The sequence below is a fragment of the Stenella coeruleoalba genome, assembly GCF_951394435.1.
Source record: "Stenella coeruleoalba genome assembly, chromosome: 1".
Taxonomy (NCBI): domain Eukaryota; kingdom Metazoa; phylum Chordata; class Mammalia; order Artiodactyla; family Delphinidae; genus Stenella; species Stenella coeruleoalba.
In genome coordinates this window covers 42,776,037-42,803,061 of record NC_137169.1, presented here as the reverse complement: position 1 = coordinate 42,803,061, position 27,025 = coordinate 42,776,037, and the positions used below count along the sequence as shown (strand labels likewise).

General features: G+C 37.1%; 1 protein-coding gene across 6 annotated transcripts in view; it reads right to left on the bottom strand.

Moving 5' to 3' along the window:
• The window catches only part of OSBPL9 (oxysterol binding protein like 9), a 169,202-nt gene that overhangs the window by 39,554 nt on the left and 102,623 nt on the right, over positions 1-27,025 (bottom strand). For 3 of the 6 annotated variants that reach the window (XM_079901738.1, XM_079901739.1, XM_079901742.1), the window contains 4 exons: positions 5,196-5,291; positions 4,481-4,528; positions 3,457-3,486; positions 2,523-2,573 (listed from right to left, as the gene is read on the bottom strand). In XM_079901738.1, coding sequence (XP_079757864.1) covers positions 2,523-2,573; positions 3,457-3,486; positions 4,481-4,528; positions 5,196-5,291 — 225 coding nt within the window. Of the gene's footprint in view, positions 1-2,522; positions 2,574-3,456; positions 3,487-4,480; positions 4,529-5,195; positions 5,292-10,113; positions 10,198-20,878; positions 22,541-27,025 lie in introns of those variants that run through there. The other 3 variants (XM_079901743.1, XM_079901741.1, XM_079901740.1) reach the window with 3 other exon arrangements.

The following is a 27,025-nucleotide window of genomic DNA, read 5'->3' as shown; positions in this document are numbered from 1 at the left end:
ATTCAAACCCAGACCATCTGGCCCTTAAGTTCTGACACTTTAATACTGAATCTGGCCTCAAAAGAAAATGATACTTCCCCTCACCCCTAAACTTACAAGCTGAATATCCATACTATCTAAGCACAAATGCATTTTTCTATACTATTGTGTCATTAACAATGCTAGGAAAATAGTGTCCATTATTAGGCAAACAAATATATGCAATTGAATAAGTAAAATAGGCCAAATAATTAAAAACTCAAACATCATTTCCAAAACTGGTTGCTGAATTGGCTGCCCACCTGCTTCTAGCCACTGGCTAGAAATACAGAGATACAGTCAATGGAAGAAACATTTTTTAATACTTAAACACTAAATTATTAAACACTTATTAAACACTTAATAAACACTTATTAAACACTAAATTCTTGTTTCTCAAAATGTCATGCAATAAAGTACATATTTAGGTTGAATACACCAAAATTTTTCAGAAAAGCAGGCAATATCCATGAAATTGTTAACCAACCACAATAATCCAAAATCTTTTTATTCCATGAATAAGGAACAGTAATCAAAGCAGTGGTTTATAATGTATTGGGTTGGCCAAAAATTTTTCAGTTTTTTAAGTAAATATAAAAGACACATTTTTCATTTTCACCGAGAACTTTATTGAACAACATATTCACCGTTTTTTTCCACTACCTTCTGCCATTTTTCAGGCAACTTCATAATTCCATCTTCCCAAAACTTTTTATCTTTTTGAGCAAAGAACTGTTCCAGGTGCCTTTTACAGTCTTCCAGGGAGTTGGAATTTTTTCCATTAAGAGAATTTTGGAAAGACCGAAATAAATGGAAATCCGCAGGTGCAATGTCTGGTGAATACGGCGGATGAATCAGAACTTCCCAGCCAAACTGTAACAGTTTTTGCCTGGTCATCAAAGAAACAACATGCAGTCTTGCATTATCCTGATGGAAGATTATGTGTTTTCTGTTGACTAATTCTGGACACTTTTCATCAAGTGCTGCTTTCAGTTGGTCTAACTGGGAGCAGTACTTGTTGGAATGAATCGTTTCGTTTTCCACAAGGAGCTCATAATAGAGGACTCCCTTCCAATCCCACCATATACACAATATCACCTTCTCTGGATGAAAACTGGCCTTTGGTGTGGTTGGTGGTAGTTCATTTCGCTTGCCCCACGATCTCTTCCGTTCCACGTTATTGTACAGTATCCACTTCTCATCGCCCGTCAAAATTTGTTTTAAAAACAGAATGTTTTCATTACGTTTAAGTAGAGAATCGCATGCGGAAATATGGTCAAGAAGGTTTTCTTCGCTTAAGTTATGTGGAACCCAAATGTCAACGCGATTAACATAACCAAGCTGGTGCAAATGATTTTCACCGCTTGATTTGGACATTTTGAGTATGTCGGCTTTCTCCCACGTGGTATAACATTGAGTGTTCTCAATTAATGTCTCGATTTGATCGCTATCAACTTCAACTGGTCTACCCGACTGTGGAGCATCGTCCAGCAAGAAATCTCTAGCACAAAACTTTGCAAACCACTTTTGACACACACGTTTGATTAGTCACAGCACCTTCTCCATACACTGCACAGATCTTTTTTTGCATTTTGGCAGTGTTTTTACCTTTCTTGAGATAATAAAGCACAGTATGGTGAAAATGTTGCTTTTTTTCTTCCATCTTTAATATTAAAATGACTACACAAAATGCAACAATTTTGATGAGTCTTTTTTTAAACGCACGCTGATATGACAGCTGTTACGTCAATCTAACAAAATTGGGTGTTTTTTTGTTTGTTTGTTTTGCGGTACGCGGGCCTCTCACTGTTGTGGCCTCTCCCGTTGCAGAGCACAGGCTCCGGACGCGCAGGCTCAGCGGCCATGGCTCACGGGCCCAGCCCCTCCGCGGCATGTGGGATCTTCCCGGACCGGGGCACGAACCCATGTCCCCTGCATCGGCAGGCGGACTCTCAACCACTGCGCCACCAGGGAAGCCCACAAAATTGTTCTGAATGAAGTTAAAAGACAACTAAGTGCTACTAGAGACATCTTATGGAAAAAAATGAACGAAACTTTTGGCCAACCCAATAGTTCAGGACTAGAAAAAATATGTAAAAAACAATTTAAAAAAACACATCTCTATTGTACTCTTCATTATGGACGAAAAAACCAACTCTGCTAAAATTTAAATTCCTTTTTTCCTAAGAAAAACTTTTTTTGTGAAAGGTTTTGCAAAGTATGTCCCTATTTCAAGCAGTGACAATGGAAAGGGTGAGTCATTCAAATGTGCTCCCCTCCTTCCCAGCCACCATCACAAATGACCTTATCAAAAACAAGCACAGGCTGGCAAGATAACATCTAAACATAATGGTTTTTCAATAGCACCAGTAACGCCAAACTATAACTTAAATTTACAGTAGAAAGGTAATATATTTCAGAACTGAGTATTTTGGCTATTAAAGAAAAAGGCCATATATTAAAATCCCATTAAACGAAAGTAATCAAAAATAAAATTTACTTACTTTAGCGATCTGCAGCAACACAATGCAGTGTTTAATTGATTCTACCATGCTCTATAAAAACAAAACACTGATTTTAGGATCTTGCCCCAAATGGTCATACAATGCTAAAACTTAAAATATAAAAGTCAGTTCAAATATACAGGGTTTAAGTCTATTCTACATAAAAAATACCCTCTCTGGATTTCCACTGGGTTCTAACATGCTGATAGTGTCAAATGAAATTATCATTAGCAATTCTATGAATTGTTTGGAAATACCAAAAAATTGTTAATTTATACTGAATAACATCTAAAGGGTCTTTCACCAGTTCAAACATAAAGTGATGTGAATTTGATTAACTTCCAAATTCTTAGATCGTCAGCAGGCAATCCCAATGTAAATTCCTAAAACGTCTGTCTATTCAAGACTTTCATGGAATTATCAAGAGTAAAGGATCCTATTAAAATATTGGTGAACCTGGTATACTACCATGTCTGTTTTTAAAATGCTTTTATCAAAATACAAATCTTATCAGTAGCCCATTATATAATGTCAGAAGGTCAGTACATCAGAAAACTCAAATCACAATATTATTAATTATATTATAATATTATAATATATATAATTATAATTATATATATAATATTATATATAATATATATAATATATAATTATAAAAAAGAATATACATTGTGCATGGATGAAACATTTTATCCAAGCGTCTCAAACAGACAAGACCAGAAACAGATAAAATGGCACACGAAGTCAATCCAATTAAAGGGATTATTCTATTCATTTAAATTCCTTTAGATGATAATACAATTCTTAAACACCCTTGTAAAAATGCATAAAAATTAAAAACTCAACTGCTCTTATTAATAATAGCAGCTTAAAATAGAAACATTTTACAGCACTTTCTAATGCAAAGCCAGAGTTTATCAAACATATAACTTACATTTGTTGTCTCTTTGAGAGTTTCAATTTTCTGTGAAAAATAAATTTAAACAGAAATTATCAGAAACACAAAGAGGTATCGTTGTTGTTTTTTACTGGTTAGTCATTTAAAGAATTTTACCAAAATGTACTCATTACTCTAAATCAGTTCAGGCAGGTTGGGGAGTGCTTTTGGTTAAACTTTTTAATTTAAATCAAACATTTAAATAAAAAATTCAGACATTTTATGGATTACATCCTCAAATAAAATTCATGTGATTCAATTCAAGATTTGTAAGAATAATATAAAACATTCTTATCCCTTACCTGAAAACAATTTTTCTTTTCTCTATAGGATTCACTATGTGATTTTAAAATGCTTATTTTAGAATCACCTTAAACTTTGCAAAGTTGTTTAAAAAATGACATGAGACTAAATTCCAAAACTAAGAAGGTGAGCTAAACATGAGTTACTACTATTACCAAGTGTAAAAGAGACAAATGCAAGGCTATGGTTAACAGAAATGCAAAAAAATAAATGATGCTGCATCAGGAAATCTAGTCAAGGAGAAGAAAAATGTTAATTGATAAAAGAAAACAATATTCAAACTACAAAGTAGTTGTCAGAAACCCAAAGGGAGGAACTATAATTAAAGCAACATTCATTTTGTTCCCTCATGCATGGCTTCTGGTTTATTTTGAAAATTTTGCTGGTTGCTTTATTAATATCTGAAGTGACCACATGTAAATTTAATAAAATAACTTTCAATCTTCAACATATGGTACTTGAAGAGAAAGAACTTATTCCTAAAGGTGGTACTTACAAAAAGGGTATCATAATAAAATTTTCTGTTACTCTTTTGTTCAATTATGAAACCATACCAGAAATTCACCAGAAAACTCCCCTTGAAATCTATATGGCATACTATCATAACAGGTCAACAGTACTATTATAGTAGTCAAAACACCGAGGTCCTTCTATTACTTCTCCAAAAGGCTCTTGGTTTCAAAAACTTTAAAGTCAAAATCATGATTATAGAAGTTACCTTTCTCTGTTCATCATCTTTGCAGTTTTGAATTTTGTCATCAAAAAGCTACAGGATTAAGAAAAAAATGATTATAGTATCAAGCCTTTACTACATAGTACACATTTACTAAGCAAAGAAAAGCAAACATATTTCTTCCAGGGATGGTTTATACATGCATTAAATGTATAATTAATGTTTACTAAAATACAAGATAACACGCATTTTTTCAAGGCATTGTTATCAAGTCAGATTCTATTGAACTATTTTAAACAGTCAAGATCAATTACTCTGGTACAATTACAAGCAAAAGAAAACATATGACTTTAAGAACTTAAAATATCAGTTCAAACGTAAGTTTTTTCTGCCTTGTCACCCAAGTTTATCAACATTCCTTGTTCTTTCCAGGAGCTTTGCTTGTAATTAATTTTAAAGTGGGAGTTGAAGGAGACAATTTTAATAATGATAAAGGAAGTAGAGAAGTAAACTCTCTCAATCCCCCAACTCCCCCAAAATGAAAAATGGCCTTAGAAATCAAGCCACTTAAAATTTACCAGTTTCACACAACTTTTAAACAAAATATGAATCTAATCTTGTCTTATTTTCTTCTAATTATGTTTAGGTTAGCTTAAAAACTACTGAAAAACCAGTAAGGGTTGTAAAGTAACATCAAGCAACTATTTTTACTCAAAATCAAGCTCTTTATATAAATTCAATATATAATCAAATGCCATACCTTTAACTGTTCTATCAAGATTTGTAGGTAAGCATCAGCCTCTGTAAGTTTCTTATCAAAGTCTTGGACACTAGGAACAAATCCTGAATCCAAACCCTAGAGGGAAAAAAACTGCAATAAATCCCAGCAATGTCTAATAGTACAAAAGATACTTCACCCTTCATACATGACATCTCACTTTTCTAAATTAAAAATAGTACTTTTACATAAATAATAGGTCTATTTAAATTATCTAAATTCTCTAAGAATAGTGGTACATCAATCTCCTTCATGAACTTCTAGCACTGTTCCCTGTTCATCAATTACATATGCTGCTGTTCAAATTAGAATTTATCCTGCTTTTTCAGAATCATTTTCTTCTCTCCCAAAAGCCCCATAATGGGCTCCAAAGCAACAGTAATTTAGCTAAAGGTACATATACAAAACAACCTAGATTACCTCCTGTTTCCCTCCTACTTTTTGTTCAGTTCAATCCTCCAGTCCCTTAATCTCAACTTCATATTCCCACTATTTAGTTCTCCTGTTCCCTAAACTACCCCATTAGCTCTGATGTTTTCCTCCTCCTCCCTTATTTTTTTTAAAAAAACACGAAAACTCAAAATTCTCACCTCCTCTAAGAGGGTCCTCCCTAAGTGAAAGTGACAACACTTCTGTCTAAGTTCCCTACTCATTTTCACCCTTGGCATGAACACTACACTCTGGACATGGTTGGTGTAAATGTTTATTTATTTAGAGGGCCCACTTATTTCTCAGTTTAACAGTCCAGCATTTGCATGTCCTACTTTTTTGTACGCTAAAAATTTTAAGTTCCAAGAGCACGGGATTCCTATGTTTTAACTTTATTCCAAAGAAAGTTTTGAGTTCTTAATCATCTTTAACTGAAAAATACATCAATCTTGAGTATAAAAGACAAAATAGTCTGAGATTGAACAAGGCTATCATCTTGCCATATCTGCATGCCCAGAAGTCATGGAGTTAAACAGGGAAATAAGGGTCGGGAACCACTACTGTCACAATCACAACCCAACCACAAAACTCTGTACTAAATGGGTGAAATATAGTGCTTCAACATACCATACTTGACTTTCAATTGTTTTATCTCTCCTGCCTTTTGCCAAAACGTGCGGATCATTTCACATTCCCCATTTTAGTCAACTGAGGCCAGAGTTCATTTTATATTAAACCAACACCTCATCTTTGCCTGACACTTTATCATTATTAAAGCACTTTCACAGCCATGATCTCAAACATCAGATTGAGACAGTATAGTATTATGGAAAAAACAATGGGTTGGCAAACCTGGTTTCTAATTGCAGCTCAGCCACTACCAAGATATTGCGTCTCTCTAAACGATTTTCTTACCTGCCAAATACAGGCATCCTCCTCCTACTATTATTAGTGTGGCAGCTACGACCTCTACTAAAGACTATAATTACTAACACTGTCAATTACTACTAATACTATTGCTGTTCTTCCCAAACTAAAATTCAAATTCTTAATCAAAGTATTAAAAACCTAAGTCCACAACTAATCTTGTAATGCATTTTGTTTTTCAAATTCAAAGGCAAAAAAACTGCTTTTTATTTTTACATACATGTTGAGAAACTGCTTGAAATGAGTATTGAAAAACCCCTTTCCAATGAGAGATGTCATGTAAAAACAAAGTTTAAGAAAGAAAAATCATAATAAGCAATATAAGTAAAATCCAGATATATTTATAAAATTGTAGTTAAACATCTTCATTCTTAAAGATAACCCCAAAGACATCCTTTTAGAAACATTTACTAATGTAGAGTATGATAATAAAAGATGTGGAAAAGAAAGGATAAAATCCATCACATCCCAGAGATACCACAGTACTGTACTAAGAAAGTAGGGAGTGATTTCTTTTCAATGTTACTGTACCACAGGAAAATTGGAAGGACTGCTTGGCTTTTTGTTTTGTTTCACAGGGCAATATAACATAACTATCAATAATTTAACTATAAAACCCAGTTAAAATCAGCTAAATACATTGTTCTTGCTAAATACTAAAAAGGTCAATGGCATATTCATAAATGAGTATAAAGGTGAAGGATCTAAATGAGAAAAAGTGATCTTCAAGAATTTTCCCTCTTCTGAATCCATTTAGAACTACCACTACAGAAATCTAATTAATATATCCTTCTGAACAAGTCACTATATCCGATTAAAAATCCAATAAATAAATGGAAAAAATTAGATTTATATTACTGAGATCTGAAATTAAGTCTAAAACAACCCTTTGATGTTTCTATAATCATGTGAACCTTACCTTGGCTCTTTTGTCAGACCTTCCTCCCCCTAGATATCATCTTCTACAATGGTCCTTTACCCTTAAAACACCACACGTTGTAACATCCAAGTCAAAGATCTACTCAACAATCCATTTTTCTTTAGGTAATGTATAATGGGAGGTTTGTAACAACAGTTATTAGCTTAAAGTCCCAGAACGGGCCTAAAACTCCCTTGCACAGTAACCCATAAGTCTTTGGTATACTTTAAAATAAAATCTACATATATAGTTTCCCATCTTAAATCAATAAAATAACATGTATGCATTTATTATTACCGTGGACGAGCAACTGACAGTAATTAAACTGTTTTCTCAAGTCTTGTAAGAATAATACACTAGAAGAAAATATAAGTTTTCACTACATATTGTGACTCAGTACACAGAATCAAGGCCACCTAGTCCAGCCTCCCACTCATATAAATTACTTTTATAATGTCCTTTAAAGTCATCTAGTCTTTACCTGAGTATCTCAAGAGAAAAGGAACTCAATACCTCCTAACATAAACTATTTCACAAAATCCCTTTAAAGTCATAACTATTCCTCTTTCCATTAAACATTTAAGATACAAGGCACTATACATATTCATATCCTTTTTAATGGAATTTTGTTTCAAAACAGGTCATAAAAATAGAATACAGTCCTCTACCATGTTGAGTGGTTTGTCTTCCTTTGAAAAGAACTCAGAACAGGCAGACCCTTTAAAACAGTGTGACTTCATACTTCTTAGGGTGACACTTAGCTCTTGAGAACAAGCTAGTTGGGAGTCAAGCAGATGTACATTCTACTACTCTGTACTTGCCTTTTTATCTAACACTTATCACATTTTATCATAATTAAATATTTAATTGATTGACTTCTCTGAAGGATTATAAACTCCACGAGGGCAGGAACTGCCATTCATTCAGCACTATACCCCTGCACCTCGACTCCAGGCTAGCTCATTGTTGAGTGAATGTGTGTTGCACTGATTGTAGCTTCTGGCAACTGCTGATGCCATGATACCACTCTTCTCCATGACCACGTCTCCCTATATTTCCCCTGCCTTTCTGTTCTCTTTCTCCTTCTATTTTTTTACTCCCTCACTCCCTTTCTTTCCTTCTCTTTTGTCCTGCAGTAGCAACTGGTTATGTTGCATTTTTGGCAATCGGGACCAAAGAGGTTGCTGCTCCCTAGTTTACTATATTGATGATCCATAGTTCTAACTTGATGATTTCTGTATGAATTCATTTAAAGTTTAAATTAAACATGACTATTATAGAGAAATAGAGATAAAATGGTCTGTGATGTAAAAAAGTTAAACTAGAAGAAACTCAATAGAAATTAAACCATAAAATTAGAAATCTATGTAAAGAAAAAAACCCCCACTTAAGTGGTGAGTATGCTAAAAAACAAAACAGTCTCAGTTTGCAAGAGTAATTTGCTAATTAAAGAAAGCTAAAGTATGTATATGAAGTCAAGAGTAACACATAATTCTGTATCAGTCAAGACCTATGTATCCAGATTAAATATATATATGTATATGTATATATAGAGACAGACATTTGGCCCAATTTAAGGGGAATTTCAAAACTATCTAGAATGATAGAAGAATATTAAACTGCCTCAAAACTGTATGTACTTCCTACTATCTTTCTAATACTTATGTTGAACAGCATCACTTTTCTCAGAAGGTACTTCAAAGCTAACAAATGTCAGCAAAATTAAATGAATTTCTATCAATACTTTAATCAGGACATTAAACACTATTTATACTTTATACATACACATAACTGAATACTTTACCGCCATTAAAAAGAAGAGTATTAAAAGGGATGTCTTTAATACTTTCTGAAGTACATATGAATTATACTTCATATGTAGCTACTTTGGAGAGACACTCTTAGTAAAACAGTACAAGAGGCAATTTTTGAGGCAAGGAGTAAAAGCTTTTAAAGTAATTCCTGCTGACAGAGGAAGAGTAATGAATAGTGGAGGTAAGGTGGGAAAAGGTGGTTTAAGGTCTTGAGGTCAGAATCAGGAAATAAGAAAGTTATGAGTAATTTAAGGAACTGAGAAGAAAAATGCAGAACAGGAATGGCTATGGCTGAATAACACTGTAAAAAGAAATTCACAAATGAGTAATCATTTTCATATCAAATCTTATTTCACAGCAAAAACTTAAAGGACTAAGTACCCTACACTCAGTGCTTCCTCCTATACAGGACAAAATAGTATATAATAAAAATATGTTGTGAAGAGAGAAATACAGAAATTATTCCACATAAGTCTCATAGAAAAGTTCAGAATAACAAGAAAACAAAATAAGTTAACAGTAGTAGAACTGTAAAAGGGAATAACAGCTTAAAAAGTTAACAAGGGAAAAACACCAAAGAAAACAAGACTCCTAATGAAAAATAAATGGCATAAATCCAGACAAAAGTAGGTGATTTTTAAAAATTAGAAAAATACACACCCTATAAATAAAATCATAAAAACTCTGCAGAAATGTTGTTTTGATTAAATATAAGAGTATTTGGAAAGTTTATGTTCACAATTAGCTATTTGAGATGACATGCATCACAGATACGCTTTCATCCAATGAAAGAAGTATAGGGCATACTTACAATTGAATCACTTACAATTATTTTTGAAAATTCAAGAACTGGAGAGATACCAGAAGACTGGAAAAAAGCAAGTGTGGTACTGATCTTCCATAAAGGTAAGGAAAAGAGAGAATAGAAAGTTACTATGCTGTGCGTCTGACATCAATAATTAATTAAAGGAACTATAAGAGAAACATCTGTAGCTATACAGAGGAAAAGTAGGTACATGAGCAGCAAGTGGCAAGTTGAAAAATAAACAGATAAATAAACATTATGCCAAACTTAATGGCTTTTCTGTTCCTTAGAAATTTATTAGCAAATTAAGTTTTTTGAGAAATAACACCATTTTGTCTCCTTACCAAATGACTCAAAAGTTGCTTTAATGATGAAAAAAGTATATTAAAGAAACCAAAAATATTAGTAAGACCATGATTTTATGTGGGGTATACTAACATGTGATTTCCTTGGATTACTGAAAATTTGGAAACATTTATAATCTGCTGTCTCCGAGGTTTACTCACTTCAGCTAAAGGAAAACAGAATTTAGAGATATAGAAAAGTTATGAGAGTAAGAATTTCCCCTATTTTTAACGCTAAGGAACACTCAACTACCAATTCATTTGGAGTAAAGATTATCAATTCAAAAACGTCCAAAAAATTGAGCCTATTACTAAACTCTTTACTTCGATGTAACTTCAGGAAGGTATTTTCCATCTAAGTCAATGTGCTGATAATCTAAGGCTCCAAAATAGGGTCTCTATTATCAAAATGGTAGCTATAGCTATCTTATCAACAACTGCTTAGGTACCCCAAGAATGCCAAAAAAGATAAGGCCTTTTTCCATAGTTCTAAATGAACAGTTCTAACACCATGGATTCACCACGGATGCACAGTATAGTAATTTTTTTCCCAGAATATTAGGTCCTCTGCTAGATACTTTATATTATTTATTTCATTATTATAACATACATAGTAAGGTAGATAGATATTAACCCTATTTCATAAGTGCTTTCCCAAATCATCCAGCTGGGTTTTTTTTAAATTGAGATTTCAACCCAGCCCTTCGATTTCAAATCCATTACACTTCTCTATTAAATCACAATGATATTTGAAAAGAATTCATGGCATAAGAGACTAAAATTTAATCTAAAAAATGCCTGAAGGAGCCCAGTATACCAAAAATGAACACCAGCTTTAAGGTCAGACTGATCTAGTTTTAAATCCTGAATCTGCAAGTCCCTAACCAATTACCTACATGATCTGGCCAAGTTACCTTCTCTACATCCTTTTCCTTATCCAGGGATGAACACAATAATAAACCACTCAAAGTTGTTGGATAGATGAAATGAAAGAATATGCATAAAGTAACACAGTAGTGGGTGTTCTATTTCCTCTCCACAATGTGGAATTGAAAATAACCAGGATTCACCACTGTATCCAAGGCCCTAAACTAGTGCCTAACAGACAGAAAAGGTCCTCAATGAATATTTGATGGATTAAAAACAAAATGAATTAACAACTAGGTAATACACAAAACATACGCAATTTTAATAGAGAAGTATAATCAAGAAAAGGATACAAGCGTAGGTTAAACTGTATTTAACATTCCTTTAAAAAAGGAATACAAACAGTAAGCTGATGAACTCAAGAAAATAAATAGTAATAAAAAAGGTATAAAGAACAAACAAGTGATAAAATACAGTCTTGCAAAACAGATCAAAAACAAAATTCCCTATAAGATGTTCAGAAAAGTATCAGGTATTATGCCTGAACCACAAAAGGTAAACTGTACTCAATTATTACCTTGGTACCAAAGAGTCAAACAATATAAAGAAAGCCCCCCTTTTCCATAAAATAATCTGATTTTTGAAAATCCGTTAGTTCTTTGAAAAATAAAATTGTTTTTACCTTTAAATTTACAAAGAAAATAGCTTCTCTTAAAACAAAAAACACAAATCTGAATTGCTCATATACTTGGGACAGAAAACAGCTGCCTTGTCAAACAGGAATCAGGTACAGACATGGGTGCCAAAATTCCTTAGCTTTATTATAACTCTTAGCACAACTGCTTACTCTTCGTGATCTCTCTTCATCTAATATTGGCAGCGTTAGGTAACCTTTTGACTTACAGAACAAAACACTTATATTGATTCCATAAAGTGATTTGGCTACTCAAACAACTGCACAGGCAAGGTTTGGGATTTTGTACCGTTTTCCTCTATTTAACTCACTGACAGCTTGTCTTTCCAAATGACTCTCCCAATTTATTCAGTAAAGTCACATGGAGCTTCCCTGGTGGTGCAGTGGTTAAGAATCCACCTGCCAAGGCTGGGGACATGGGTTCGAGCCCTGGTCTGGGAGGATACCACATGCCGTGGAGCAACTAGGCCCATGCATCACAACTACTGAGCCGGCACTCTACAGCCCATGAGCCACACTACTGAGCCCACGTGCCACAACTACTGAAGCCAGCGCGCCTAGAGCCCGTGCTCCGCAACGAGAGGCCACCACAATGAGAAGCCCACACACTGTAACAAAGTAGCCCCCGCTCACCACAACTAGAGAAAGCCCCATGCGCAGCAACGAAAACCCAACGCAGCCAAAAATAAATACATAATAAATATAAAAAATATTGAAGTCATATGAAAAGTTATTGCCAAAAGTAAATAAAACAAACAAAAACCTGAAGTTTGTAAACTGCGTGACCATTACCTAGTTTGTCTGGGATATCCCTAGTTATGTCTGTTGTATCAACAAAATTATTAGCAGCCTCCTTCACTCTCAAAGTGCCCCAGTTTGGATAATATATGTTCTCTCTCTCTATAAAGGTTGTAACTAGCATTTTAGAGATATAAAAGTCTGGAAGGCATACAGGATTGCCTCGAGATTTCAGAATGCAGCAAATTACTTTAAAAAAAATCTAAACTGAAATAGTTTACAGCCTCTGAATGTAGAAAGCAAATTACAAAAGTAAAATAAACACCAGAATTCACGTCAATTAATAGTGGTTGACGGCATACCTTATTCTAGATAAATAGAGACATGAACAATAAAGAAGTTACATTTTGAAAAGTTATTTTATTCACACACATGCACGGCACACACACACACCTGAAATAAAACACATGAAACAAAACACATGAGATGCAGATGTTATTCCTAGGGAGTGCAATTGAGAAAGAGGGGCATTTAAGACAGGGACTCTTAATTTTTACTTTATACATTCATAACGTCTGATTTTTAAAAGTATCTATTTACTTAAATTCAAAAACTTTATGTAAAAGGATTCAGAAACTGTGCAGGTTATAAATATGATTCAAAAATTTTATAACTGTTTTAGCTTGCAAAATCATCAGCATTATTATTTTAAAATTATCTACCAAACCCTAAAATGACTTGAGAGAGTAAATTTGGCAATGCTGAAGCTGCTCAGATACACCTTTCCAAGCAAAATAAAATACAGCATAAAAAGCTTATAACATTATTTACAGATAAAGTACAAACTAGCAAAAACAAAAAACAAAAAAACCCATGCACTTGAAAATTAGCAATCACCGCTATACTGGAATAAATGCTGAGAAGAAAAATGGCCAGTAAAACAAAGCAGAATACCTAATTTTCTTCCCACATCCTTCCTGCCAATTCCATGGTCATGAGTCAACATTCAAAAAAGCAAACTCATAAAAAACAAAAACACCTATTACATGACCCCCCCCAACAAAGCACTGTTTGACCATGTGGTTTCGGCAATCAGCCAAAGCTTTTCTTTTTCATATACTGGTGGGTCAGGCTACTGACAGTATCTTTTTTAAAATTAAAAGTCTTGGGTTAAGTCATTCCAGGATCTTAAATAAGCTCTGAGCTGCTTACTAGAGGGGATGCAAAAAATACATTCTTCCCCTTCCCAACCTCAGATTACTGCCTGTCATTCAGCTTCACAGCATTTTTTTTTTTAAACATCTTTACTGGAATGTAATTGCTTTACAATGGTGTGTTAGTTTCTGCTGTATAAGAAAGTGAATCAGCTATACGTATACATATATCCCCATATCTCCTCCCTCCTGTGTCTCCCTCCCACCCTCCCCATCCCACCCCTCTAGGTGGTCACAAAGCACTGAGCTGATCTCCCTGTGCTATGCGGCTTCTTCCCACTAGCTAGCTATTTTACATTTGGTAGTGTATATATGTCCATGACACTCTCTCACTTCATCCCAGCTTACCCCTCCCCCTCCCCGTGTCCTCAAGTCCATTCTCCACATCTGCATCTTTATTCCTGTCCTGCCACTAGGTTCACCAGGACTTTTTTTTTTTAAGATTCCATATATATGTGTTAGCATACGGTATTTGTTTTTCTCTTTCTGACTTACTTCACTCTGTATGACAGACTCTAGGTCCATCCACCTCACTACAAATAACTCAGTTTCGTTTCTTTTTATGGCTGAGTAATATTCCATTGTATATACGTGCCACACCTTCTTTATCCATTCATCTGTCCATGGACACTTAGGTTGCTTCCATGTCCTGGCTATTGCAAATAGTGCTGCAGTGAACATTGTGGTACATGACTCTTCCTGAATTATGGTTTTCTCAGGGTATATGCCCAGTAGTGGGATTGCTGGGTCATATGGTAATTCTATTTTTAGTTTTTAAAGGAACCTCCATACTGTTCTCCATAGTGGCTAGATCAATTTACATTCCCACCAACAGTGCAAGAGGGTTCCCTTTTCTCCACATCTTCTCCAGCACTTATTGTTTGTAGATTGTTTGATGATGGCCATTCTGACCGGTGTGAGGTGAGGTGACACCTCGTTGTGGTTTTGATTTACATTTCTCTAATGATTAGTGATGTTGAGCATCCTTTCATGTGTTTGTTGGCAATCTGTATATCTTCTTTGGAGAAATGTCTATTTAGGTCTTCAGCCCATTTTTGGATTGGGTTGTTTGTTTTTTTGATATTGAGCTGCATGAGCTGCCTGTATATTTTGGAGATTAATCCTCTGTTAGTTGCTTCATTTGCAAATATTTTCTCCCATTCTGAGGGTTGTCTTCTCGTCTTGTTTATGGTTTCCTTTGCTGTGCAAAAGCTTTTAAGTTTCATTAGGTCCCATTTGTTAATTTTTGTCCTTATTTCCATTTCTCTAGGAGGTGGGTCAAAGCTTCACAGCATTTTGAAAAGCAAAAACTCTCACTGTTTTCAAGAGTCCACCAAAAACGGAAGTTTTAGAAAGTTTTATGCAAATCTGCTCTACATATAATGAGGGAAAAAATCACATTAAACACATGAATTCTTAAGCTTAATGTTTTAATAGTTCAAGTTTTGAAATAACTGCAGAATTCTCATACTCATTCATAATACCTGAAAATTTGATTACGAAATGTTTTCACAAAGAAAACCTAATATATTCCTCTAACAAAACTGGATCTCTCTACGTAGGAAAATATAACAAACTGAAAATGAAACACCCAAGGGAAGTTAAATGATAAGCTAGTCAGGCCAACAGACAATCAGTACTAAATGGCTTATTTCTCACACAAAACAACCAAACAAAATAGAACAAAAACAACAACCCTGAATTGGAAAGAACAGATTCTGTAACTGGTTTGGCATTTATCCCTTAAAAATCATATATGCTGAAGCAGTTTTTGTATATCTAATTTTAGCTGCCAGTGAACATCAAACAGAAGGAAACAGGTTGTTTTTGCTAAGGCTGTTAAAAGTGCAGTACAAAATTACCCTGATTTACCCTGATTACCCTAATTGTTGTCAGAAATCTATCAAAATGGTCTAAAATATGATTAGAATATATGCCCGACAGGACAGGACTCTTTTTGTTCTCTACTGTATCCTCCAGGCTAGTGTTTGGTTTCTAGCAAATGCTCGATAAAATTTTTGTAAATGAATGAAGAAATTCTGAAATGTACCTACCTGTTAGGATTTAAACATAAAAAAAAACAATCAAATAAGTTCTTACAGATTATAAACCAGAGTGCTCAGGAAAAAAATCACAAATAACATTTAATTATTCTTAATGATTTATTATATTACAAGTATGGATGCTGAAAATTTTTAAGGCTAATTGAAAGTTTTTAAGAAAAGAGAAATTGAACAGGAGGAAAGACATTGTACCACCCAGGCAGTACAAGAAGCAAGACCAGCTGAACAACTGAAACAAACTTCTAGAAACTCATTCTCTCCCGCCAAGTCTCATGAGCACAGTTTTATACATACTACTCTGGGCTTAGAATTCAGTGTTACAGTAATGGTTTATTCACTGGGTGTTTTTTACGACTATGACAACATTGTGCTGGATGCTTTGGACATGCCAAGATGAAGCAGATACAGATCACACCCTAAGCGTTTCAAACGTGTAGCAGGAGATAAAATCTGTCTACAAATAACTGATTCAAGCATGGTAGATTAAGTGTTATGAGAAAGATACTAAGAGATTCAAAGGAGAAAGTTAAGGGGATGAAAAAAGCTTCACAGAGGTGGCATTTTAGAGTGCAGGATTCTGACAGTAATGGGGAGGGGGAAATTATTAACAGTAGTGGGCAAGGGAGGGAAACATCATAATCAGATGGGATTTTTGAACTCTTTAACCAAGTGACTAGAGAAATGAGGGCAGGGTTAAGGAAACTAACAAGGGATGCTGAGGTACCCAAGAATTAGGAACAGCAAGAAGCCTTCACCACTCCCAAGCCTGAAGGAACAAGGAGCGAAACAATGTAAATCGAAGTAGGCTCAAAGGACACTCTAGTTGTAACCACTGCTACAAATGCATGGAAGCAGAGAAAGAGGACTAAATACCCCAAAGTTTCTCTCTTTTCTTCCTTCTATCTTCCATCCTCCCATTGGCTAAACCCTACGAGAAGCCAGAGGATAAAGAACTCCAGATGACACAGGCTGTAAAGGTCAGCCTCCTGAAGCAGGGAGTAGAGAGGGGCATAGAATGAATCTGCAGGAAAATGGAGAATAACCAGAAAAGCTATCTTCCCAGACTCAGGAACCAGTATATAAGCACAAAGAGAGACTGGAAAGCACAAGGAATCCAAATAAGGAATGATATTCTCTTGGAGAAGTATGTAAGATGCTATTTTTCAGATCTGGGTACTGAATCTGAAAGGAAACCAAAATTAGTGCCTGAACTGGAAAAATTACTGGGACTTGGAGAGTGAGGTGAGCAGTGAATGAATAGCAGCATCAGAGTAGCACTCCAGTTCTCTCTAGAGCTAATAAAAGAGCAAGAATCATAGGCTGTAGTCTTAGTTATTCTAATCTCTAACTGTGTGACCTTGGCCAAGTCATTTGTCTTCTCTGAAACTGTTTTCTCCATTATAAAAATAGGTAGAAGCTGAATTAAAACTTTAAGATCCCTTCCAGTTCTCAGATTCTGTGAAGCCAGTATATCCAGGTAAATGACCATATTCATCAGGGGAGTAAATACCTCATCATACTGGAAAAACCTGGGGTCCACTTACTTTCTAAAAAAATTAATTTCATTTAAATAAAGACAATAAGAACTTACAGGTTGTAACTGCAGCCAGGTCCTCCACCATAGGACAATAAATGTTAAAACACAAGCAAAAATTTAGTGTAACCTTGAAACTGAATGAGGAAGACTAATGCAACCAGATTTAAAAACATGCTCTGGAATGCAGAGAATGCAAAGAAACAACCAAGTAAGCAGAATAACTTGGTTGAAGTGGCACAGTTCAGAAAAAACAAAATTAGCTGCTCAAGTCAATACAGCAAAGAAGCAAAGTTCTTAAAGGTGTTTCCAGAAATAAATGAACTCCAGTGTGGAAAGGGCTACAAGTATCTCCCCTGTCCCACAACACACACAGAGCAACCATTACCTTTCCTTCATCTGTTATGTGCCAGGGACTATCAATGCCTTCAAAGGACATCTTTAAGGACAATACAGATAATAGCAATTATAATTAATCATTACCTAATCTTCTGGAATGAGATCAGATTTCACCCCTTCTAAGCAGTCTCCCTGACTTCTCTAGCCAGCAACATGCTTTTTCCTATGAAACTAACTACTACAGAACCAATTTGTGCTGGTACTGCTGCTAGTATTCTTTCAACTATATCAGAAGTCATGTAGGTTGGGGGAGGAGGAGTTTGCCTGGAAATCTGCTCACCATTTGTAACATTATTTCTAAACATTTTCTCCAGTCCTGTCTCTCAGGTGTGACAGCAACCAGGGAGCTTGGTGACTTAGCAAACATTTCTAACTCACAGGGATAAACCCAGCTCCAGTACACTGAGCCAAAGGTTGCACACTTAGGACACGATTAAGCCACATATTCTGATCATTTAATGAGGGTCCCCTAAGCACCCACAATGTACCAAGCACTGGACTAGGGGCAAAGGCCCTAGGAATAAAGGAGGTTAGAGTCTAATCCAAGAATCAGATATGTGCACAAAAATTTATAGTACAGAAGTATGAACAAAGTGCTGTAGTAGCACATGAAGGACAACAGTAATTCTAACTTTCTCTGCCTGAAGGAAGGAAGACATCAAAGAAAAAGTAACATGCAAACTGTATGTCAAAGGAAGAAGTGGAGATTTATCACTTGATTGAATGCTAAGCAATTATAATTCTAATCAAGAGGGAAAGGCTGTGACTGGACCAAGAGCTATGAGAGGCTATGCCATGTTCCAAATGGTTAACAGCTCACAGTGCTAGAGTAGATGCCTCGGGTAGGCTGCCCGCAGCTGAGTCCACACTCAAGAGCAATAAATTAGGACCAGATTGTGAAGGGCCTTAAAGAACATTCCCAGCATCTGTGCTTTGGCAAGGGGGAGCCAAAACAGATTTTAAGCACAGCAGTAACTCAGTGGGATCTGACTGTGGATAAAGAGTATGGGTAGAGGGAGTCTAGAGACAAGGAGACTAGTTAGGTTTTGCAAAAGTCTAGGTGAGATGATGACGGCCTGAATTAAAGCATTATCAGGTGGAAAAAAGAGGCCAAATCCAAGAGACATTACTAAGGCAAATTTAACAGGACCTGGTGACTGGACATGGAAAATAAGGGAGATGGAAAATGGCTTTAAATGACTAATTGCCTGTGTGTGGTGGAACTACAATTAATTAAAATACTTCGGGAGAGGTACTTGGCTTAAACACATTTTCAGCTATTCTACTATTCTTTCAAACATAATATTTGTTTAAACCTTTACTGGAAAATCTTCCTAAATATAATTTTAGGCCAAGTACATTATAGTACACATAAAAACTGTCTTTTTCTATAGAATCCCCATAAACATCAGTTCTTACTCAACACTATAAAGTTTAGATACTGATAGAACTCAATATATCCTAAGGGACATCTTAGAATTTCCTTTTTAGAATAAAAGCCTGATATCCTTTGTCTCAAGCAATAGACTGCAAACTATGCAAATGCCTGATTCTCCAAACAGCAGAATATGGTTGTATCACAATGCTCTTTACTGGCTGAACCAAACTTATCAACTGGGGATGGTTCAGTGGTTAGATTATTACTGAATCCAATCTTTCCACACTAAAGGGAAAAAACACCCAAAACCAGCTAGGACTTTGGAAACATCAAAATGGATGTGACCAACAGTCACTGCAGTCTAATATTTACTGACGGGCACTTCAAGTAAAATGTCATCTCTGTCAAAACCAAACTCAGGACACTTTGAAAACAGATCCAGCTTCTCTGCTATCTTTCTAATTTCCCATTTAAGTTCTCCAGACTAAAAGTCTGATTTTTAGTGGTTTTTATCTTCCCTGGGCTAGGAAAGGTAATAGGTATTTAATTTAAGTTGCTGGCGTACATAAAAAGTGAAAAAAAACTTTTTAAATTTTAAGTAAATGAGAGATGTTAACACTATTCATTAAAGAGCTTTATCACAAACTCAGTTCAATAAAGGCAATGTTCTGAGAGATGACTCACAGTGGATGAGAATTTCCAACTTAAAGTTCTCTACAAAAACTATCAAAACTGCAACTACTATTTTAAGATCTCTCCCACCTTCTCCACTCAAAACTAGGAGAAATAATTACTTGATTTCTTTTTGATTTCCTGAACACAGATAAAAGTAAACGGTTTAATCAACAAGCAAAGCCAAATGTTAACTTCAAATTAGCAAAAATTAGTTTTCTTGATCAATACATCTCTCGCTCTTTCATAACAAAAATACTTGTGAAGTGTAGTAGGAATGCAGCGAAAAATGCATGATTCAAACATACTTCCTGGTCTATTGCTTATATTCAACCTTCCATAACCAAGCTTACTGAGAACTTAAACCCTTCCCTGCAGTTTTTACGAGAACCCCCCCTACAACTATTCCAAAGTTTTCACGATTTTTGCACAAGCTACCCAAAAAGCATAAAACCACCTGCCTCCCCCCTCTCCATACTCACACTCACAAATAATAGCACCCATAATTATTACACACAAAAATACTGGGCCAGACAAGAACACAGAGCCAAAACTGAAACAACAGAAAATGTTTGGCTCGCAACTAGAAATTCTATTAATGGGCAACTGGTCAAAATTAGGCTTTCACATTAAGAGAAAGTTTAACTCTTACGTTTAGTATCTTGAGACAGCTTTCGAAAGGAAAACAGAGTTCCACGAAAATGAATCGAAAAAGGGGAAGCGATTCTCTCCAGGCTGGTTTGGTGGCGAATGACCTCTCAGGGGTACAGAATTAGGCCCCTAGCCTCTGCCTCCAACCATCCCGGCGGAGGAAGTGAGGAGAGTCCCAGAGAAGAGAGGGCTCGGGCGGCCACGTCGTCCTACTCACCCCAGGGCGCGGCGGGAAGGAGGCAGGGAGAGAACGACATTCGCGCCCACGGCCCGGGCAGGCAGCAGGGTCCCTGGGGACTCAGGGGTGGGAGCCGGCCCCTCTCCCAGACCCTCCGGGTCTACTCACTCCGCAAGCAGCCGTCAAGAAAGCCATTCGCCAAGGCCCCCGCCCTGTGTGCCTCCAGGGGAGGGAGCCGAGGGCTGCTTCCGGGCACCCCCTCTTCTCCTCCCTCCGCCGGATCACCCGGCTGACGCGCAGTCGGTCCGGTCAGCTTCAGCCGGTCCCCCGGGACAGCCCCTCTTCCCCTACTCCTGCCCCAGGCCTAGGGGCCGCCCCGATTGGCTGGCCCTGTAGCCTCTTGGCAAAGAGACCCCTGGCGATTGGCCATGGGCCACCTGCTGAAAAGGAGGTGAGTGGCCGACGATTGGCGGTTAGGCCAATTTTGGGGTGGAGAGGCGGGAGGGGCCCGCCGCGGCGGGCGAGCATCCGGAGAGCCCGGCTCCCCTGCCGCCTCCTCGCTGAGCCCAGGGCTCATCCCGGGGCCCGAACCTGCTCCTACGCCCGGAGCTGTGCCTCGGGACGCGCGGCCGCCCCGGCACGCCAGTGCAGCCCGCAAGAAAGGAAGCTCGTGGCTCGAGGGAGCTCAGCTAGGCTTCGAGGCTTCGGCCCCGGAGATTCCCATAGGGTGGCGACTGGGGAAGGACCCGGTCGCAGAGGTAAACGTGCTACACCTACACCCACCCGCTGCTAGCTCGACATCCAATATTTTGGCAGCTGTGCAGCCAAGTTTCATCTGGATAACTGCTTTTGCTTACTTCCGAAAAGTTGTTTGTGTCACGAGGCGGGGGAGGAGGAGATACTATATCAATAAACAAAAGCAGGGGTGCCTGTTTTATTTTATTAATCCAGGGAAACACTAGGCTTGCTGTTGTGACACAGCTCCATAAGGAATGTAGGTGGCTTGTGAAGATGCTTCAGGAATCCAAATGGCATAACTTCAAATTAGATGGAAAGTTCGGACTTCGAGGACCTCAGCAGAGAACCATCCAAAATGCAGGAAATCCCAGACGTAAATAAATGACTGACTTACTGACCTGGAGAACAATTACCTTCTGCTTTTACTATTTTTTCCTTATGGTTATTTATATACCTGTAATTCTACTAAACTAAGCATCTAATTAATTTTTGTAGCTCTACTGGTAGCCCCTACAACTAGCACATTGTACACTGCACAAAAGGCTCAATAGATGCTTGCTGCACTGTGTTAAAGAGCCCTTAAGTTTTGTTTTATGCAAATTTTTTCAAAACATCCAATACCAAATGCACTCTCTTCTTCCCGCACCCCCTTCCTCAAAAGCCAGGTCCTCTTCCAGTCCTCCCTGTATCAGTAAATGAAAACCACTACCATCCACTCGATATGCGAACCATAAACCTGGCAGTCCTTGACACTTTCCTCATTCCACATTGAATCCATCACCACGTTCTGCCATTTTTACCTCCTGAATACAATCTCAGTTCTACCTCTCTCCATCACCACCACTCAATCACAGGTCCCAGCCTCTTGAAACAATCTCCTTAGTAAAGTATTCCTGCTTCTTAAAGCTTCTCCAATTCATCCTCAACACTATGGCCACAGTAGTTGGTTTCCAAAACCAAAGTCATGACTCCCATCTCACCCCACCCCGCCCCATTAAAGAACTTCAACTGCCTTCCATTGTGTTTAGGATACAACTCAGCATTCAGCAATGGTGTGCAAGGTTTAGCCCTACCTGCCCCTCGCTCCATCTTAACACCTTCCACTCCCTCATTTTCTGCACTCCACACAATGGCCTTTTTCATGTTTCTTCAATTTGCCTTGGACCTTCCAACCTCAGGGCCTTGGCACATGGCCCCTGTGGTTACTTTGTCTTTTACACTGTCACCTTGAAACTAATCCCCACCCTTCACTTTTTTTAAAAAATATTTATTTATTTGGTTGTGCCGGGTCTTAGTTGCGGCAGGCGGGTTCCTTAGTTGCGGCATGCGAGCTCTTCGTTGCGGCATGTGGGATCTAGTTCCCTGAACAGGGATCGAACCCGGGGCCTAGGCATTGGGAGCTCGGAGTCTTAACCACTTCACCACCAGGGAAATCCTAATCCCCACCCTTCACTTAATTTACTTCTACTCATCATCATTTCCTCGCTGCCTATGTGAATTCTTCCTATTTTATGCTCTCATAGCCCATGCAACGCTCCTTTATAAAACTTATTACAGCTCCAGTAAGTCCCCTACATACGAACGAGTTCCGTTCCGAGAACGTGTTTGCAAGTCCAATTTGTTCGTAAGTCCAACAAAGTTGGCCTAGGTACCCAAATAACACAATCTGCTATATAGCACTGTACTGTAATAGGTTTATAATATTTTTCACACAAATAATACATAAAAAACAAACACAAAAAATAAAGAAAACATTTTTAATCTTACAGTACAGTAACTTGAAAAGTACAGTAGTACAGTACAACAGCTGGCATACAGGGGCTGGCATCGAGTGAACAGGCAAGAAGAGTTACTGACTGGAGGAGGGAGAGGAGCTGGGAGATGGGAGAGCTGAAGGATCATCAGCAATAGGAGACAGAGGGTAAACTGCGATTTCACTCATGACTGATGTTGATGGAATGCACGTTTGCATCTTTGAAAGTCTGCAACTTGAAGGTTTTCTATCTGTCTGCATACTTCTTTAATGTTTTATGTTCACCACTAGACTGTAAGAGGTAAAGAGGCAAGGATCTATCTGATTTTGTTCATCAAAGCCTCAATTTAGCCAAATGCCTGGCACATATTAGGTGCTCAATAATGGATTTCCTACGGTAACAGAGTCTGAAAATAAACATCAATTCTATGATAAGCATCAATTAAACTATAAGCAGTGATGGAGAAAAATACATTAATTTTGCCAGATGGACAAGGTCAATGTCTAAGAACCTCCACTAATACCCTTTACAGTTTTCCTTTAATATCTGCTTTTCTAGCAGTTAATTTTGTGCCAGAGCAGCTCAGAGGGCTTAATTCAATATTGGCTGATCAAACAGTTCTCCAGGCCAAGGGGCAAAAAAGCCTACACCTCTAATTCTGTCTATATATTGTACTAATTGACCCTGTAAGAGACATAATACTAATTTATGTAATTCCTGATTACCAGTTCTTTCATGTGATTTTCATGTGTTCTTTCTCACTCCATAACAAGACAGAAAGACCCATAGGGTCATCAAGGACTTTGTACTTAACAGTACACACCAGGACTTCCCTGGTGGCACAGTGGTTAAGAATCCGCCTGCCAATGCAGGCAACATGGTTCGAACACAGTTTCGATCCCTGGTCCGGGAAGATCCCATATGCTGTGGAGCAACTGAGCCCCATGCGCCACAACTACTGAACCTAAGCTGTAGAGCCCACGAGCCACAATTACTGAGCCCATGTGCCACAACTACTGCAGCCCGCATGCCTAGAGCCTGTGCTCCGCAGCAAAGTAAAGCCACCACAATGAGAAGCCCACACACCGCAACAAAGAGTAGCCCCCGCTCACCGCAGCTAGAGAAAGCCCACACACAGCAACGAAGACCCAATGCAGCCAAAAAATAAATAAATTTATTTAAAAAAAGACACAGTACATACCAAAATATCAGATTTTTTTTAAGTGTCCTCCAAATCTTCCATCATCATCATCATCATCATCATCATCATCATCACGGGTCAGTAGCTTCAAAATCTAAGGCACTATCATTTTTGACAGTGTAGTGTAAATAGTTAAGTCCTAGTAAAAATTTAGTGGAACCAATTATAATTAGGGTTTCTTTTGATAGATCTAAGTGTTAAAACTGGTGTAATGGCAATAGAGAATATGACTTATGACAGTCTCTTAATAATATAGCTACAGTCCAGAGTCTACCTTTTCACAGTTTCATATTAGAGATAACTGTGTTATAGACATATAATTCTCATTTTCCTAGTCCTAGTGTAAAGTGAGTGTGCACAAAAGATGTAGCATTTAAAATGAAAAGTAATTAAACAATACAAGGCAACATACCCATTTTATCCCAAAAAACTATAGGACTTCTAACCAAATTTGTGTTGAAAAAAACTCAAATTTATGTTTAAAAACACTCAAGTGTTTTTAAAGAAATCTACAAGTTGTTTAGAAGAAAATTAAGTGACCAATGCCTTAAAGTCATATATGACAACTGATTTCCAACCCATGTATCAAAGGGGTCTTCAATACTTTTCAAACTACATAACTAAAGCTACTAAGCGATTAAATTAAATTACTTAATTTCTTTTGTTGTTCAAGAAAAGAATGGAATATAGTGATTAAGAAGCATAAAAAACATCATTGGGGACTTCCCTGGTGGCGCAGTGGTTAGGAATCCACCTGCCAATGCAGGGGATGTGGGTTCGAGCCCTGGTCTGGGAAGATCCCACATATGTGGAGCAACTAAACCCGTGCTCTACAACTACTGAGCCTGTGCTCTAAAGCCCGCAAGCCATAAATACGGAGCCCACGTGCCACAACTACTGAAGCCCGCACACCTAGAGCCCGTGCTCTGCAATGAGAGAAGCCACCTCAATGAGAAGCCCGCGCACCGCCATGAAGAGTAGTCTCCACTCACCGTGTGCAGCAACGAAGACACAACACAGCCAAAAATAAAATAAAATATAAATAAATTTATTTTAAAAAAATCATCATGTTGTATACTTTAAACTTATACAGTGATCTATGTCAAATTATCCTCAATAAACCTGGAGGAAAAGATTGAAAAACAAATACAAAACAAGAAAAACTTAAAAAAAAAAACCGCACACCTCCAAATTTCCCTCTTGCTGCATCTCACAAAAAAATGTATAAAACACAATCTGAGAAAAATCAAAACATTAAGGTTCAGGGTGAGGGGGGATCTTTAAAAATGACAGGAAGTCTATTGACTAAAAAATAGGCCAACTTTACCTATAGCTATTAAGATGAAAAGAGCATTTTAACTATACAGAATTTATGTACTACTTTCAAAAATATTATTTCTGCTAGAGAGTCCAGTAATGTTTACCTATAAGTCACATTCTACTCTTATGTCATTTTAGAGATAGATGACAAATACTTTTGATTACAGTAGACGAAAAGAAGCAGCAAAAATAGGGGAAAAAAACGCATAGTGTCCCTAGGAATTTGCCTAGCAACTTAGGCCCAATGATTAGAGCAGACAACATTAAAGGACAGCTCTTGGAAGCAGGATATGTAGCTCCACTATTTTGTCTGACCAGTACCCAGAAGTCTCAAAATTAAAGTCAGCCAATAAATTTTCACATAGAAAATTTAGCCAGATGGAATAAATATACCATTTGGCATACAGCAGAAGCAGTCCCTAACTTGTGATCAGGACCACCATGTTCCAGAAGTTTCTATATAAATTATTTGCAATTCATAATGCATTATGAAACAAACAAACAAAAAAATATTTGGTTCAAGGTTAGGAATGAATACCCTCTACACAACCCCACAATGATTATGATAGTGTACTGCTTATTCATCACTGTATCTTTAGCATCTCCTCACACAGAGACTGACATGTATTAACTGCTTAATAAATGTCTAATGAATGACTGAAATGCCAGGTACTACACTACAAATATAGCAGTATACACAGCTAAAAAGGTTGAAAATGGGTAGTCTAACAAGGAAAACAGAGAAAGCAGAGGGGCAGAAGGCTAATGTTTTTCTATTATAAGCCTTTTAGTACCATTCAATTTTTAAATTATATGAGAAAGGTGCTATTGCCCTAATTTTTACAGTTAAATTCTGCATTGGTCACTTAACTTTCTTCTGAAACAATTTACAGGTTTCATTAAAACCACGTGAGTTGCCAAAACTGGTTAGAAGTACAGAGCTCATTGCCACAAGATGGATAAAACGGCTTTGTATTGTGTGATTACTCTTCATTTTAAATGCTCCAGCTTTTAGGCACACTAACTTTACATTAGGATTAGGATGTTAACAAACTGGAACTCTATGTTTTTCTCTAAAGAAGGGGTGTAGGAAAAACTATTGCTTTTATTTTATATACTCCTACATAGCTAAATTTTTTTTGGAACATGACTTACTTATGACATTACTGTAGT